Below are 13623 nucleotides of genomic sequence, written 5' to 3' on the forward strand. Positions count from 1 at the left end.
TGCCTGGCGCACCCACTAGCCAGGAGGGGAGCAGCACCTTCCTCCCTGTGTCTTCCCACTCAGTTTTGTTGGTGGAGCCGACTGACACTGGGAAGAACTGGATTTCACAGAAGATCACAAATCCTGCTTTACCACCCGGAAACATTCAGTGTATGTGGTTCACTGGCCAGAATGAGAAAACACTGCTCTGTTCAGCCGTAGGCTGCCTGGTGCAATACTTGCCCGGTTGCCTTGGTTTACTGGGCACTCAGTAAGCATCTAGGCACTGAGTGCTGCTTCTTACCTGCATTACCTTGTCAGAATCACAGGACAACCCTGAGAGGCAGAGACAATTAGTGTCCCCATTTACAGATGAGGAAACTGAGCCACAGAGAGTCACCAGCTGAACAATGCAGAGTTGGGATTAAACTCAGCTGACCCCAAAGCTGAGCTCTGTTTGGTTTAACATCCCCTGTAGGTTGTAGAGTCTGAGCTGGCATAGTGGGAGAGATGGAACGGCCAGTATCAAGAGAGGGGATGGCTGTGGACAAGGTCCTGAAGGAGGTTGGAAAGGACGGTGCCCTTTATTGGGGAGGACTGTCCTTGGACAAGGTGCCATGCATCTGGATGGGAGAGGAGCACAGCATGATCAATCGCTTTGTGTCCCTGACACACAGTAGGTGCTCATTATATACCTGCGAATGGACGGCACCAGGGTCCTCCCAAGTGAGGAAGCTGGACCACAGGTGGAGTGGGGTGTGGACTTAGGTGGTACAAGGACACTAATCTTCATAGCACTGCATGGATTTGAATTGTATTAGAAAATACCAATAGCCACTGAAAATGTTTTCACAGATGTTATCACTTCCAATGAGCTAAGCAAAAAAGGGTGTCATTGAAAAAGGACTGAAGGGAATTCCCTGGCAGTCCAGTGGTTAGGACTCCGAGGTTTCACTGCCGAAGGTGTGGGTTCGATCCCTGGTTGGGGAACCAAGATCCCGCAAGCCGCACGGCGCAGCCAAAACAAAACAAAACAACAACAACAAACCCTTAAAAAAAAAAGAAAGGAAAAAGGACTGAAGTGGCAAAAAAAAAAATTGGAAGCAACCTAAATAATCTTCAACATGGGATTGGTTGAATAGATTTAAGTACATCCAAGGAAGGGAGATTGAGTAGCCATCATAAAGGATAATGGAGTTCCTGTCAGGCTCTGACCACAGAGAAGCCATTATTGACTATCAAACACACAGTGTGCAGGTGGAGCCCACGCCGAGGGCAGGGTGGGAAAGGAGGCCATCTGGAGGAAGGAGGACTTTGGGGAAGGGAGAAGGCCTGCCCCTGGCCACTCCGCCTTCCAGTGACCTCAGGCCCACTCCTGTTGCCGCTGGTCTGCCTGGGCTTCAGCTGAGGTGGGGCCTAGAGCTCACTGGGTCAGGATTCCCTTTTCTGACCCCCAGGGAATAACCAGGCAGGAGCCCTGGCCCGTCCCTGACAACTCTGTCCTACAGGCTCTGGAGCATGGAGCAGGGCAGGTTGTCTGTCTCCCCGGGGCCAGCTCCTCCTCATGTCCATCCACAGCCAGGCTGTGCTCTGTCTTTGAAATCCACCCCCACTCCATTCCTCTAGTGGTCTTCCTCTTCCTCTCTGATGCTGGCTTTCCCATCACTCCCCCACACATCCTCAAGTGAGGTGTCCTCCTGGTCCTCTCTTCCCAGGTGCCCCCTAGATCCCTCCTGCTCCATAAGTACCCACCTGCTCCTCCGCCTGTTTGTCCCTCTCAGAGACTGTCCATCCTAGATCTTCCTTTCCTGCACCACAGTCAGGAGGATCCTTCTGAAACACTGTCACTCTCTGTTTAAATGCCTGCAATGGTGAGCAAGCCCCCTGCAGAAAGCAGCCCCATTTTTACCCCAGCCTGACTTCTGGTGATCCAATCTGTGCCTCACACATCCCAGCTCCTGACAGGCTAAGGGTCCTCAGTTCCTTAGCTGGGCAGCCCCAGCATGCAGACAATCTCTGCTGGTGTCCTTCCCAGGGCAGAGCTGCCCACTCTCTGTCTGGGCCCTTGTGTCCGTGCTTGGTCTTTCCCGGAGATTGGCCTTCCTGGAGGGAACTGGGTCTGATTCACCTGAGTCTTTGGAATCTAGCACTGGGCTGAGCCACAGAGAATAACCAAGCTGGGAGAGCACGACCTGTGGGTTTCTAGCCCATGACTCTGGACAGACCTGGGTTAGATCTTTGGTCTGCCCTTGGGCAAGTGTTCCATCAGTTCTGTGCCTCAGTTTCTTCTTCAAAATGGGGATGATTGGTATCTTCAATGAGAAAATCCTAGAACACACTTAGCTTCAAAGAACTAATGCTACCTTAAAAAGAATAAAAAGAATCTGTATGCACATGTTCATAGCAGCACTATTTACAATTGTAGATTAGGTGGAAACAACCCAGACGTGAAAAATGAAAATCAGTCTATTCATATAATGGAATATTATTCAGCCAGAAAAAGGAATGAAGTACTGCTGCATGCTACAACCTGGATAAACCTCAAAAACATCATACTAAAGTGAAAAAAACCAGATGAAAAAGACCACGCGTGTAATTCTGTTTATATGAAATGTCCAAAAAAAGCAAATCCACAGAGAAAGAAAGTGGTTTGCTAGGGGCTGGGGGGAGGGGAGAATGGGGAGTGACTGCTAATGCGTACAGGTTTCCTTTTGGAATGATGACAACGTTCTCTAACTACATGTTGGTGATAGTTGCACAACATTGTGAATGTACTGTTACTAACGGTAATTTTTATGTGTACTTACCTGCTATCTAGAGCTCGTGTGCCACAACTACTGAAGCCGGCACGCCTAGAGCCCGCGCTCCACAACAAGAGAAGCCACTGCAGTGAGAAGCCCGCGCACCGCAATGAAGAGCAGCCCCTGCCCACCGCAACCAGAGAAAGCCCGCACACAGCAACGAAGACCCAACGCAGCCAAAAATAAAAATAAAAAATAAATAAAATAAAAAATAAATAAAGAATGAAAGGGTTAGTGAAGCTACCCGTGAGCCATCCCCAACTCGGGTTTTCCCCTGTGGCTGGGTCAACCATCAAGGGAGGTTCTGCCACCCGAGGGGGTCGGGGGCGGGCAGCGAGCACCACTCTACTGGTCCGAGCTGGGGCGGCGTCTCGGCAGCCGCCCACTCGAGCTCGGATCGCGGCTGGGCACCTGCGGCGGCAGCACCGGCTCAGGGCCGGTCAGTTGGCGCCGCCGGTTCGCTAGAGCCTTGAAGGAGCTGCCGGAACCCAGCACCAGCCACGCCCAGCGGGCCCTCCCAGGCCCCGATCCTCCTCCTGTCAGTCCGCTCCACCGTAACTACACCACTCCCAGTAGTCCCGCCCCGTCTCTTCTCTCCCTGAGCTTGGCCCCGCCTCTGCGGTTCCAGGCCACACCCTTCGGACTCCGCCCCGCCTCCTGCCAATCAAACCCATCCTGGCTCCGCCCCATCGCCCTCCTCCCGTCTTCTCGCTAGCCTTGGCGCGGCCCGTTGTTATGACGACACGGTCGTAAATCCGCCATCTTCCTGCGGCGCGTTGCGACATGGAGGGCGCGATGGCAGTGCGGGTAACAGCCGCGCATACGGCAGAAGCCCGGGCCGAAGCCGGGCAGGAAGCGGGCGAGGGCGGGGTCGCGGCGGCGGCGGCGGCGGCCTTGGCCCCCGGTGGCTTCCTTGGCCTCCCGGCGCCCTTTAGCGAGGAAGGTAACAGGGCCGGACGGGGCCGGGAGCGGCCAGGGTGGGGACGGCTCAGCTTGGCTGGTGGAGGCCCCGAGGGCCTGAGCTGATGGCGCGACAGACCCTCCCAGGCCCGGTTCCTTGCAGACCTCACAGGTCCCCACGGCACCCCTCATAGCCTTCCACGAGCCCCCTGGTTTCCTCAGATCCTCAGGCCTAACCCTGGAGGGGCGCCCATCACCCCCGTGGGCTCCAGTGCCCACCCGCGGATACTCACCTGTGTCCAAGCCACCGGGGCTGTCAGTGTAGACCTCGGCGATCGCCTCCACTGCCTGCCCCGCCCTCAGGCCAGCGGCCCGGCCCCCCTCTGCCTCCCAGTCTTGACAGGGCCCTGCCCTCCTCCGCGCCCCCTCCCACTTCACCTGATGGGCCACTTGGCCCTGGCCGGGGTGTGACTGGAGGCTCCGGGAGGGCGGGGCCTCGGGTCTTTCCAGCACCCGGGGGGAGGCAGCAGAGCCCAGTGCTGGAAAGCTGCAGCCAGCTCTGTCCCAGACCTGCCACTTTCTAGCTGTTTGATCCTGGGCAGGTAACCACATACCTCTCTGAGCCTCCATTACCCCTTACAGAATAGGGATGCTACTGTTGAGGATAATGTATCGAGTACTTTCCATGCATCAGCATTTTTCATTCTCAAGCCAGCCCTAGATGCCATTATTATTATTACTATTATTATTCCCATTTTGTGGATGAGGAAAATTGAGGTTCAAAGATGTGAAAGTGACCAGGTCACCCAGCTAGTAAGTACCAAGGAGTTGTTGGATACCAGGATTGTGTGACTCCTCAACCCACTCCCTTAACTTCTGGGTTCTGCTGCCTCATAGGATGGTGGTGAGAATCAAAATAGAGGATGTATGTGAATCTCTGAGAACAGGTCTGGGGACACACAGGGGCACTGATAGCTTTTGGAGACAGAATTCTGGTCTCTACCCTCTGAGCTTGTCCCAGGAAGCTTTAGACTGGGCCAGGCAGGAGGGGGTTGGTGGTGATATCGGAGTGGTGGTCTTTGTCCCCACAGGATTTGTAATTCTCAGTACATCATTTCTTGCTCCTTATTCCAGCTTGGGTAGGTAGCTTGGCATGGGGGGCAGTGCTACCCGCAGAGGGGTCTCTTTGGAGGTTGCTGTGCCCTGCTGGGCTTACCCAGGGCCTTATCTCACTCAGTGTTACAGGGGCCGGGTGTGTCCCCTTCTGTGGTGGGGATTCCTTCAATGGCAACACGCTGGTGCTGAGTCAGACTTGGGGAGTGGGGTGGGAGGGTTAGGAGGGTACAGTCACCTCAGTGCTTGGCTTGTGACTGTGAACCATCTGGAGGGGACCGTCCTCTGTCAGGTGGCCTTCTGTGAGTCTTGGCTGTGGTTTGGCCCTTTGCTCATTAATCCAGTAGACATCAACTGGGCTCCTTCTGTCCTCCAGGCCTGGGTTTGACCTTGATGTGGGACTGCAGTGAGGTGGTGGGAACTGGCAGACGTTTATGAAAGCAGAAGGAGCATCCCCCTATCCCTTGGGGTAAACAGCAGAGTGTCTGGGGTAGATCCTCAAGTTCAGGTTCTGGCCCCAACACGCACCAGCTGGGTGGCCTTGAATCTCAAGTTGTTTTTCTAGAGAGGGAATAGTCACTTCTGTTTCCTCAGGGTGCTGGCCGGATTTGCTGTTGGCCCCAGTAAGATGCCCAGCACATAGTAGGGGACTCAGTGAGCCGGAAGTCTCTCCTGCAGGACCTGGGGCAGGCACTGGCTGGTCAGCCCAGATGGTGAGGGGCTCAGGTGCGGTGGCCCATGGCCCTGGGGTGTGGAACCCCTCTGGGAAGTCCCACCCTGCGCGTCTTCACCAGAGTACGGAGGTGCCGCCTGTTTGGAACCAGTGAAGCAGAAGTCAGAGTGAGAAAAGAGTGGTCATGGGTTGAGGGTGCCCTACCTCTCCCATGTTTGCTGAGGACTGGCCTCTCAGCTAGAACCTGTACACACACACTGAGTCAGCCCATTTTACAGATGAAGAAACAGACCCAGACCTGGTCACTGAGGTGCCCAAGGGCACATGCAAACCCCAACCAGTCTTAAACCCTGGTCCTCCACTGTCCCCAAACCAGCTTGGCTGAATCCCTCTGCCTCCCAGCTGCTCCCTGGGCCTCTCTCCCCTTATCTGTGAAGTAGGGGCTTTGGATCCCTACAGCCTAAGTGCATGGTCAGGGTTATCCCCTGCTGGATGCTGCTCTTCCTAGGGTGGGCACTGCTGTAGACCCCCGGAGAAGGCCTGGCACCCTGGGCTCCCAAGAGTGTTCTCAGCCCCTTTGGGAGGGCTGGGGAAGGCGTCTCTGGTTCTGATGCCACCCTTGGGTGCATCTGCCTGGGGCTGGAATCCCTCCCAAGCCCCACTGACCGCAGGCTCGTTGCAGATGAGGATGACGTGCACCGATGTGGCCGCTGCCAGGCGGAGTTCACCGCCTTGGAGGACTTTGTTCAGCACAAGCTCCAGAAGGTCTGCCAGCGGGTGCCCCAGGAGGCCCTGCCTGCCACCAATGCTACTGCGCTGCTGGGTCAGGAGGTAGCATCCCCCTACTGCCATTGCACACGTGCGTGCCCTCCACCCTGCCCCTCGGCGGACAGCAGGATGAGGAGGTGGAGGCATGTCGAGACGGACCTGTGCCACCGGGGTGGGCAGAGGGCAGGCATCCGGCTGTGGGTGGGTGACTCCCGGCGGTGCTCTGGGCTTTCCCGGATGGCCTGGGATGTGGGCCCTCTCAGCAGCCTCTGGTTGAAGCCTGCACAGTTGGGGCCTGGGGTCCCTCCTTTTTTGAAGCCTGAGGGCCTGCCCTGGCTTAGGGATATCATGGTGGCTTTTGTCCTTTTGTCTCCTGTCCTGTACATATGGTTCCTGGGGATCCCACAGCTCTGTCATAAAAATGGCCAACTTTGTTGCACTCGGTGTGTACTCGGGCTGTATACGCACAGTCTACTGAGGCCCATGGCACCCCTGTGGGCGCTCTTGTCATCCTCATCCTATGGAAGTGGGAAAGGAGACTCCAAGAGAAGTCAGGTGCCTCTGGTCACCCCGGGAATGGCCCAGAGGAGTGGGCCCAGAATTGTCTCACTCTGACTCTGTGCTCTTTTCCTGCCCCTCCCAGAGGTGTCCTCTCCTCCAGAAGGCCCCCGGCCCCACATCCCTGGGGGGCCTTTGCCCCGATCACCTGTCTGGGCTGTAGGTGGAGGTGCTCACCTTCATCTCTGCAGAGCCAGCTGAGCCTCAAGCTGGAGCTTCTAGTCACTTCATCCTGGAGTCCTCCCTGAGGGTGCTCAGGGCTCCCCATGGGGCCCTTGGTGGCTGGAGGCATTAGAGTGATGGGGCCGACCCCTGGGCCTGGGGTGGAGGGTTCAGGCTGGGAGTCAGGCTCAGAGCAGTGGTCCGTTGGGGGAGATGAGAGGCCCCACCCCAGCCATCCTGCATGGACATAAACCTGAGCTCTGGAGCCCTGGAGACGAGTCTCCTCTGTCCCCTGTCACCCAATGGCAGGTGGAGCCAGCAGCAGCAGGCTCAGAGGAGCCCATCACCGTGGCCCACATCGTGGTGGAGGCAGCCACTCTTACGGCAGACATCAGCCACACTCCTGACATTGTCGGTAAGCTGGTTTGGCCCCACCATGGCTGTTCACGTGTGGCTTTCTCAGTGCTGAGGCATTGCTGACCTGTTAGTCATCCACGGTCAAGGCTGGAAGCTGGGGACCTCTGCTGCCTGTGCCCCTCTGCTGTCCCGAGAGCAAAGCCTGGCTGAGGAGGGGCTGAGACCTTGTGTGCACCTTCCCCAGGGCAGGGCCTGCAGCAAGAGCAGGCATTGGCCACCAGGCCCTGCCCTGCCCAGAAAGCGGAAGCCCAGAACCTGGGCAGCCCTGGGGGACACCTGGGCCTCGGGGAGTCTTCACTTTGTGCATAAATCATCAGCTGGCTGCTCTCTCCTGCTGCTGCCCCGGACTGTCTCTGCCCTGGTTCTTCTGGAATCTTCCCTACTTTTTTGCCACCCTCCAACCCCAACCCTGGTTCCTACTTCCCACCCCACAGTTGGCTCTGGAGGGTCAGGCTGGGGTGTGCGTGGGGTGCACCTGCTGCTCCAGCTCTGCCCTGACCTGCTGCCCGACCTTGGCCTTCACCTCCCCAGTGCTCACTCCCTCCGGCGTGGGGGTGGCGATTCCTATCCTGATTCTCACATGGCCTTTAAGAGCATACAACGCCAAGTCAGGCTCTTTGATGGCTTTTTTAAAGTGCAGTAGGGCAGGGAGTGTTGGGGTGTTGAGCGGTCTGGATTGGGTCACGTGCTGCTTAATAGGAGGCAGGTGAGCGTGCAGCTGGGACATTCAAAGGGCAGCCCGAGGGAGCCGGGGGCTGGGTGTGAGTGTGGCAATGCAGGGAGGCTGGACTGGGCCTGATGGCACGGGAGGTTGGGAAGGGAATGGGCAGGGGCCTTGGCAGGGACGTGAGTAGGTGACTGGACAGGAAACAGGTTTGGGCAACAGGTAGAACTTGGCCTTGGGAAGCCCTTGGGACCAGCTGGAGTAGGAAGAGGTGGGGAGGCGACCTGGGGGAGGGGAACCTCAGAGCAGGCCGTTCTGCCAAGGTCCCATCCCAGGGAAGCTACAGGACCTGTCCCTGTCTCCACACTGTCTTTCCCCCGACATTCCTGTGGACGAGGACGGTTGCCTGTTGCTCCTCTGGGATAAGAGGGCTGACGTGGGAGGTGGGGCCATGCCCAGCCCTGGTGTGGAGTTTGGCTTCTTGGGTGGTGGTGTCATATGGGAAAACAGGTTCCCTGGGTTCAGGCAGCATCTCCAGGCTCTGGCCCCCTGGCTAGCCAGGCCCTGCCTACCATCCAGCCTCCAGCTGGCCCAAGCCCGCGGCTGGGCAGCTCCTTGTGCTCCAGGGGCTCCTCTCTGGGCACCCGCAGCCTCTCTTGCACCCTTGGGAGTTTCCCCTTTGGGAATTTCCCCTTTGCAGGCATCCTGGGTACCCCAAATGTCCCTTTGGCGTCAGCTGCTCAGCGATCTGGAGCCCAGGCCAGAGTCCTAAACCACCAGCTGCTGGCATCACAGGGCTGGGGGTTCTCAGTCCTTGCTGGGCTGGGGGGTGCAGTTCCCAGGGACTGCACAGGGGGCTGGATACCCACTGCAGGCTCTCCTGCCTCTTCCCTGGAAACAAATATGCATTCTGTCTCTGGACTCGGGGCAGCCACGTTCCCCCCTTCTCTGATCCCTCTGTCTGCTGTGCCACACTCAAACTCAAGTCCTAGCCTGGCAGAAATCCCTGTTCTTTTGGAAATTCACTCCTGAGGGGGAGGAAAAATAAAGCTTCAAGCATGTCAGCTAGGGCAGGAGGGAGAGGTGCCCTTAATTGTTTGAGTCACGGCACTTCTGTTTTGGGAAAATGGCTTGTCAAAACACGACGCCAGCCTGATTGAGATGGTTTCTAAGAAGCGGCTTCACAACCGATTGCCACGTGTTGTTTTCATGAGCAGAAATTGTGAAGTGTGTTTACAGCTTAGCTTTGCACAGTGTCAGATTTCTTCAACCCCCATGAGAGCTGCAAAAGCACAGCCTTCCTTCCTCAGACTGTCCTAGGCGTGTCGAGCGCTCCCTCTCCCAAGCTGGGTCTCTTGCCTGCCTGTCTTGAAACCGATGCTGGTGGGTGATCCCCAGAGGCATTTCCTCCTCACGTTAGCCGGAGCTGGAGCAGCGAGGAGGCCGATGGTGGCGAGTTGGCCTGTCCGCTGCCTCTGTGCCGGAACTCTGCTGCCCTTGGACACGGCGGGACCCCTGTGCACATCTAGTCGTGCATGCCTCTTGGCTGAGGGAAGGGGGCATCCGTGCTCGTGGGTTTCCCTGCTGAACACATTCTGGAGGCCTGGAACTCCTCTAGGCAGCTCCATGGAGTCAGAGCACAGTACCTCCCACCCTTTCAGGCTGAGCAGGCGCCATGTGCTGGGGCTGGGGGTTGGTCAAGACAACTCCACTGTGCCACAGCAGTGTCCTCAGGCTGGGATCCGAGGAAGCAGCAGGGCCCATGGCATCCCAAGGCTCAGGCTCATCTGCCTCTCCTCAGGTGGTGGACACATCAAAGAGGTCATCGTGGCCTCTGAGGCGGAGCCGGGGGACAGCGGGATGGCAGAGGCCCAGGGCAGCCCCAACTGTCAGGGGCCTGGGCTCTCTGGGGAGGGTGAGCAGGCCCAGGTCAAGCTGCTGGTGAACAAGGACGGCCGCTACGTGTGCATGCTGTGCCACAAGACCTTCAAGACGGTGAGGCCCTGGGGCCGCGGGCGCACTGGCTGTGGGAGCCAGGCCTTCCCGCTCCTGACCAGGGAGGTGCCTGAGCCTCGCCGCCCCTCCCCCACAGGGCAGCATCCTTAAGGCCCACATGGTCACCCACAGTAGCCGAAAGGACCACGAGTGCAAACTGTGTGGGGCCTCCTTTCGCACCAAAGGCTCACTCATCCGGCACCACCGGCGGCACACAGGTGAGCCGGCCTCGGGCCTGGGGCCGGGAGCTGCACAGCACGCTGCCGCTGGCCCTGGGGGTGCCCCGGCTCCTAGGCTTCGTGGCCCCTTCCTCCTGGTGGTACTCCAGGCCTGCCTTCCCCTCAGAACCAAGTCAGCGTCCCGCCCGAGGCTGACGCCATTCTCTCTGCAGATGAGCGTCCCTATAAGTGTGCCAAGTGTGGAAAGAGCTTCCGCGAGTCGGGTGCGCTGACCCGGCACCTCAAGTCTCTCACCCCGTGCACAGAAAAAATCCGCTTCAGCATGAGCAAAGATGTGGTTGTTGGCAAAGAGGACACTCCCACAGGTCAGTGTGGTCAGGGGCTCCCTGCCCCGGCCCTGCCTGCTCTCTGAGTGCCACCCTGGTTGGGTGTTTCTTCATGGATTCTCTTGGTTCTGCCTTAAAGGGCCTGGTGCCTCCACTGTGGGGACTGTTACATCATCGGCAATGACAGGTGGGCCCATGGAAACTTCACCTGTGATTCACCTGGTGACAGATGCCAAGGGCACTGTCATCCACGAAGTCCACGTCCAGATGCAAGAGCTTCCCCTGGGCATGAAAGCCCTCACCCCAGAGGTGGGGATAGGTCAGGGGAGGCCTTTGTCTGCTCAGCACCAGGCTCTGTTCTGGACACTGGCTCCATTGGGAACAGGACTGACATGGGCCTGCCTTCCTGCTGCTCAGTCTGGTTGCTGGGTGGGGAAATGGGAGACCCAGGTCATGGCAGGGAGGGGCAACGGAGAGTGAGCTGGGGATGAGGTGGGGCAGGGGAAGGCAGGTGGAGTGGGCTGTGGGGCTCCCAGGGGCATTCCTGAGTGAAGATGCCAGGTATGCACGGGGGCCCCTGGGGCTGCCCTGTGCGGTGGTGGGGGGTGGGTGCTGCGTGCCGGGCTGCCTGGCCAGCCTCCCTTTGCCTCCCCTGCAGCCCCCCGGCCCTGAGGAGCTTCCCTGTTCCAGCGAGGGCAGCCGTGAGAACCTGCTGCACCAGGCCATGCAGAACTCCGGCATTGTCCTTGAGCGGGTCCCTGGGGAGGAGGGAGCCCTGGAGCCAGCCCCTCCCACTGTGTCCAGTCCCCAGCCCCTGGGAGATGGTCCCCCAGAACTGCCGCTGCTGGAGGTGGAACAGGTGGAGACAGTAGGTGCCTGCGCTGCCAGCGTGCCCCTTCTGGGGGGCTGGACCTTGGGTACAAAGTCACCATGCTATCCTGGCCGCCACCAGCCTCCTTGCTGTGCTTGCTCCCTGAGGTGGAAAGTTGCATCACTGTCTGCAGTGACTTTGTCCCCTGATCTGTTTATCGCCTTCCTTGGGCCCATTATGGAGCCTCCCAGGGTCAGGGTGCCTCGGTCTGGCCTCCACGGTGCTGCTTGGGCCCAGCCCGCAATGGGTACTAGAGGTGTGCTGTGGTCCCCCAGCAGGTGGCCAGTGAGGCCTCAGCTGTGCCCAGGACCCACCCGTGCCCTCAGTGCAGTGAGACCTTCCCAACGGCGGCCACCCTGGAGGCCCACAAAAGAGGCCACGCAGGTGGGTGGCAGGATGGTGGGGGTACTGGGCAGTGGACGGCCGTGGGTAGCCAGGAGGGGCTCTCGGGTGTGCCGTGGATGGTCAGGGTTGCCTGTGGGCAGGTGGCTAGGGTGGCGCCCTCGGGTGGTGGTCCCGGCCTGACACGGAGTGTGGCCCCAGGGCCGAGGCCATTCACATGCCCGCAGTGTGGCAAGGCCTTCCCCAAGGCCTACCTGCTCAAGAAGCACCAGGAGGTGCACGTGCACGAGCGCCGTTTCCGCTGTGGGGACTGCGGGAAGCTCTACAAGACCATCGCCCACGTCCGCGGCCACCGGCGTGTCCATTCAGATGAGAGGCCCTACCCCTGTCCCGAGTGTGGCAAGTGCTACAAGACCAAGGTGGGCCCCTGATCCCCCATCTGTGGGCTCCCTGCTCCCTAAGCCAGATTTGTCCCTTGTTCCGTGCCCCCAGACCTCCCTCCTCACCCCTCACCTGACAGCCTGCTCAGTCCTAACCGGGGCCCTCAGAGGGGGCTGGGAGAGCCAAGGCCAGGCTGGCCCTGATGGTGGGTCTCCACAGAATGCCCAGCAGGTGCACTTCCGGACACACCTGGAGGAGAAGCCGCACGTGTGCCCGTTCTGCAGCCGAGGCTTCCGGGAGAAGGGCTCGCTGGTGCGGCACGTGCGGCACCACACGGGCGAGAAGCCCTTCAAGTGCTACAAGTGTGGCCGCGGCTTTGCCGAGCATGGCACACTCAACCGGCACCTGCGCACCAAAGGTAGGGCCGGGAGGTGGCAGGGACGGGGTGGGGGGCCGCGGCCGTCCAGCACTGACCGAGCTCCCTGCCACAGGGGGCTGCCTGCTGGAGGTAGAGGAGTTGCTGGTGTCCGAGGAGAGCCCTGCAGCAGCCGCCGCCGTCCTCGCCGACGACCCGCACACCGTGTTGGTCGAGTTCTCATCCGTGGTAGCCGACACCCAGGAGTACATCATCGAGGTGGGTATGGGGCCACCAGAGTTCGGATGGGGCCTGGGGCGGGCAAGGCTGACTTCTGATCCTCCGTCCAGGCCACTGCGGATGATGCAGAGACCAGCGAAGCCACGGAGATCATCGAGGGCACCCAGACAGAGGTGAGGGGCTGGGGGATGGGCGGGGTGGGGTGGCCTGGCACCCTCAGCAGACTCATGGGCTGAGCCTTGAGCCACCCACAGGTGGACAGTCACATCATGAAGGTAGTGCAGCAGATCGTGCACCAGGCCAGCGCCGGGCACCAGATCATCGTGCAGAATGTGACCATGGACCAGGAGGCAGGGCTGGGCACAGAGGCAGCTGCTGCTGACACCATCACTATCGCCACCCCCGAGAGCCTGACGGAGCAGGTGGCCATGACGCTGGCCTCGGCCATCAGCGAGGGCACTGTGCTCACAGCCCGCTCGGGTACAAATGGCGCCGAGCAAGCCACTGTGACCATGGTTTCATCAGAGGACATTGAGATCCTGGAGCATGCGGGAGAGCTGGTCATCGCCTCGCCGGAGGGCCAGCTTGAGGTGCAGACAGTCATCGTCTAACACGGGCGCCTGCAGGGTCCCAGGGGGCTGGGCTGGGGCAGGGGGTGAGGACCCCGAGTGCCCTGCCCTTGCCTGCCTGGCCGAGTACAGAGAAGATGGGCATAGAACTCAGGCGTTCAGAGGAGATGTGGAAGTGTAAATACACAGAGTTTTTGGTTGCTTTACAATAAAACATGAAAACCCGCCGCTTGTGATGTTGCGGCAGTGGCAGCCTCAGGGGCTGGTGCCACTGCCCTGGCAGGTTCCTCTGTGGCAGCCCCTGCCCGCCCAGGGATCCCAACAGGGCTG

At 59.3% G+C, this 13623-nt stretch overlaps 1 protein-coding gene across 22 annotated transcripts; it reads left to right on the forward strand.

Moving 5' to 3' along the window:
- Positions 1 to 3525: 3525 nt before the first annotated feature.
- Positions 3526 to 13518, forward strand: E4F1 (E4F transcription factor 1). 22 transcript variants are annotated; one of them, XM_060125101.1, is made up of 14 exons: positions 3526 to 3723; positions 6149 to 6789; positions 7264 to 7369; positions 9837 to 10030; positions 10128 to 10248; positions 10422 to 10574; positions 10675 to 10844; positions 11194 to 11403; positions 11682 to 11790; positions 11950 to 12167; positions 12349 to 12547; positions 12621 to 12763; positions 12835 to 12897; positions 12979 to 13518. In XM_060125101.1, the coding sequence occupies exons 1-14, from the start codon at positions 3564 to 3566 to the stop codon at positions 13333 to 13335; spliced, it is 2844 nt and encodes a 947-aa protein (XP_059981084.1). In that variant the 5' UTR covers positions 3526 to 3563; the 3' UTR covers positions 13336 to 13518. The 22 variants fall into 22 exon arrangements, with proteins under 22 accessions (XP_059981084.1, XP_059981085.1, XP_059981099.1 ...); XM_060125102.1 differs by having other exon boundaries at positions 11685 to 11790; XM_060125116.1 differs by having other exon boundaries at positions 6149 to 6297.
- The last annotated feature ends 105 nt before the right edge of the window (positions 13519 to 13623 follow it).

The sequence above is a fragment of the Lagenorhynchus albirostris genome, chromosome 15 (genome assembly GCF_949774975.1).
Source record: "Lagenorhynchus albirostris chromosome 15, mLagAlb1.1, whole genome shotgun sequence".
NCBI lineage: Eukaryota > Metazoa > Chordata > Mammalia > Artiodactyla > Delphinidae > Lagenorhynchus > Lagenorhynchus albirostris.

Coding starts and splice junctions, on each gene's coding strand:
- E4F1 (XM_060125096.1), top strand. CDS start 3,564: ATGGAGGGCGCGATGGCAGTGCGGGTAACAGCCGCGCATACGGCAGAA. Junction 7,370..9,836: donor CCACACTCCTGACATTGTCG/GTAAGCTGGTTT, acceptor GCCTCTCCTCAG/GTGGTGGACACATCAAAGAG. Junction 10,845..11,193: donor TGAAAGCCCTCACCCCAGAG/GTGGGGATAGGT, acceptor CCTCCCCTGCAG/CCCCCCGGCCCTGAGGAGCT.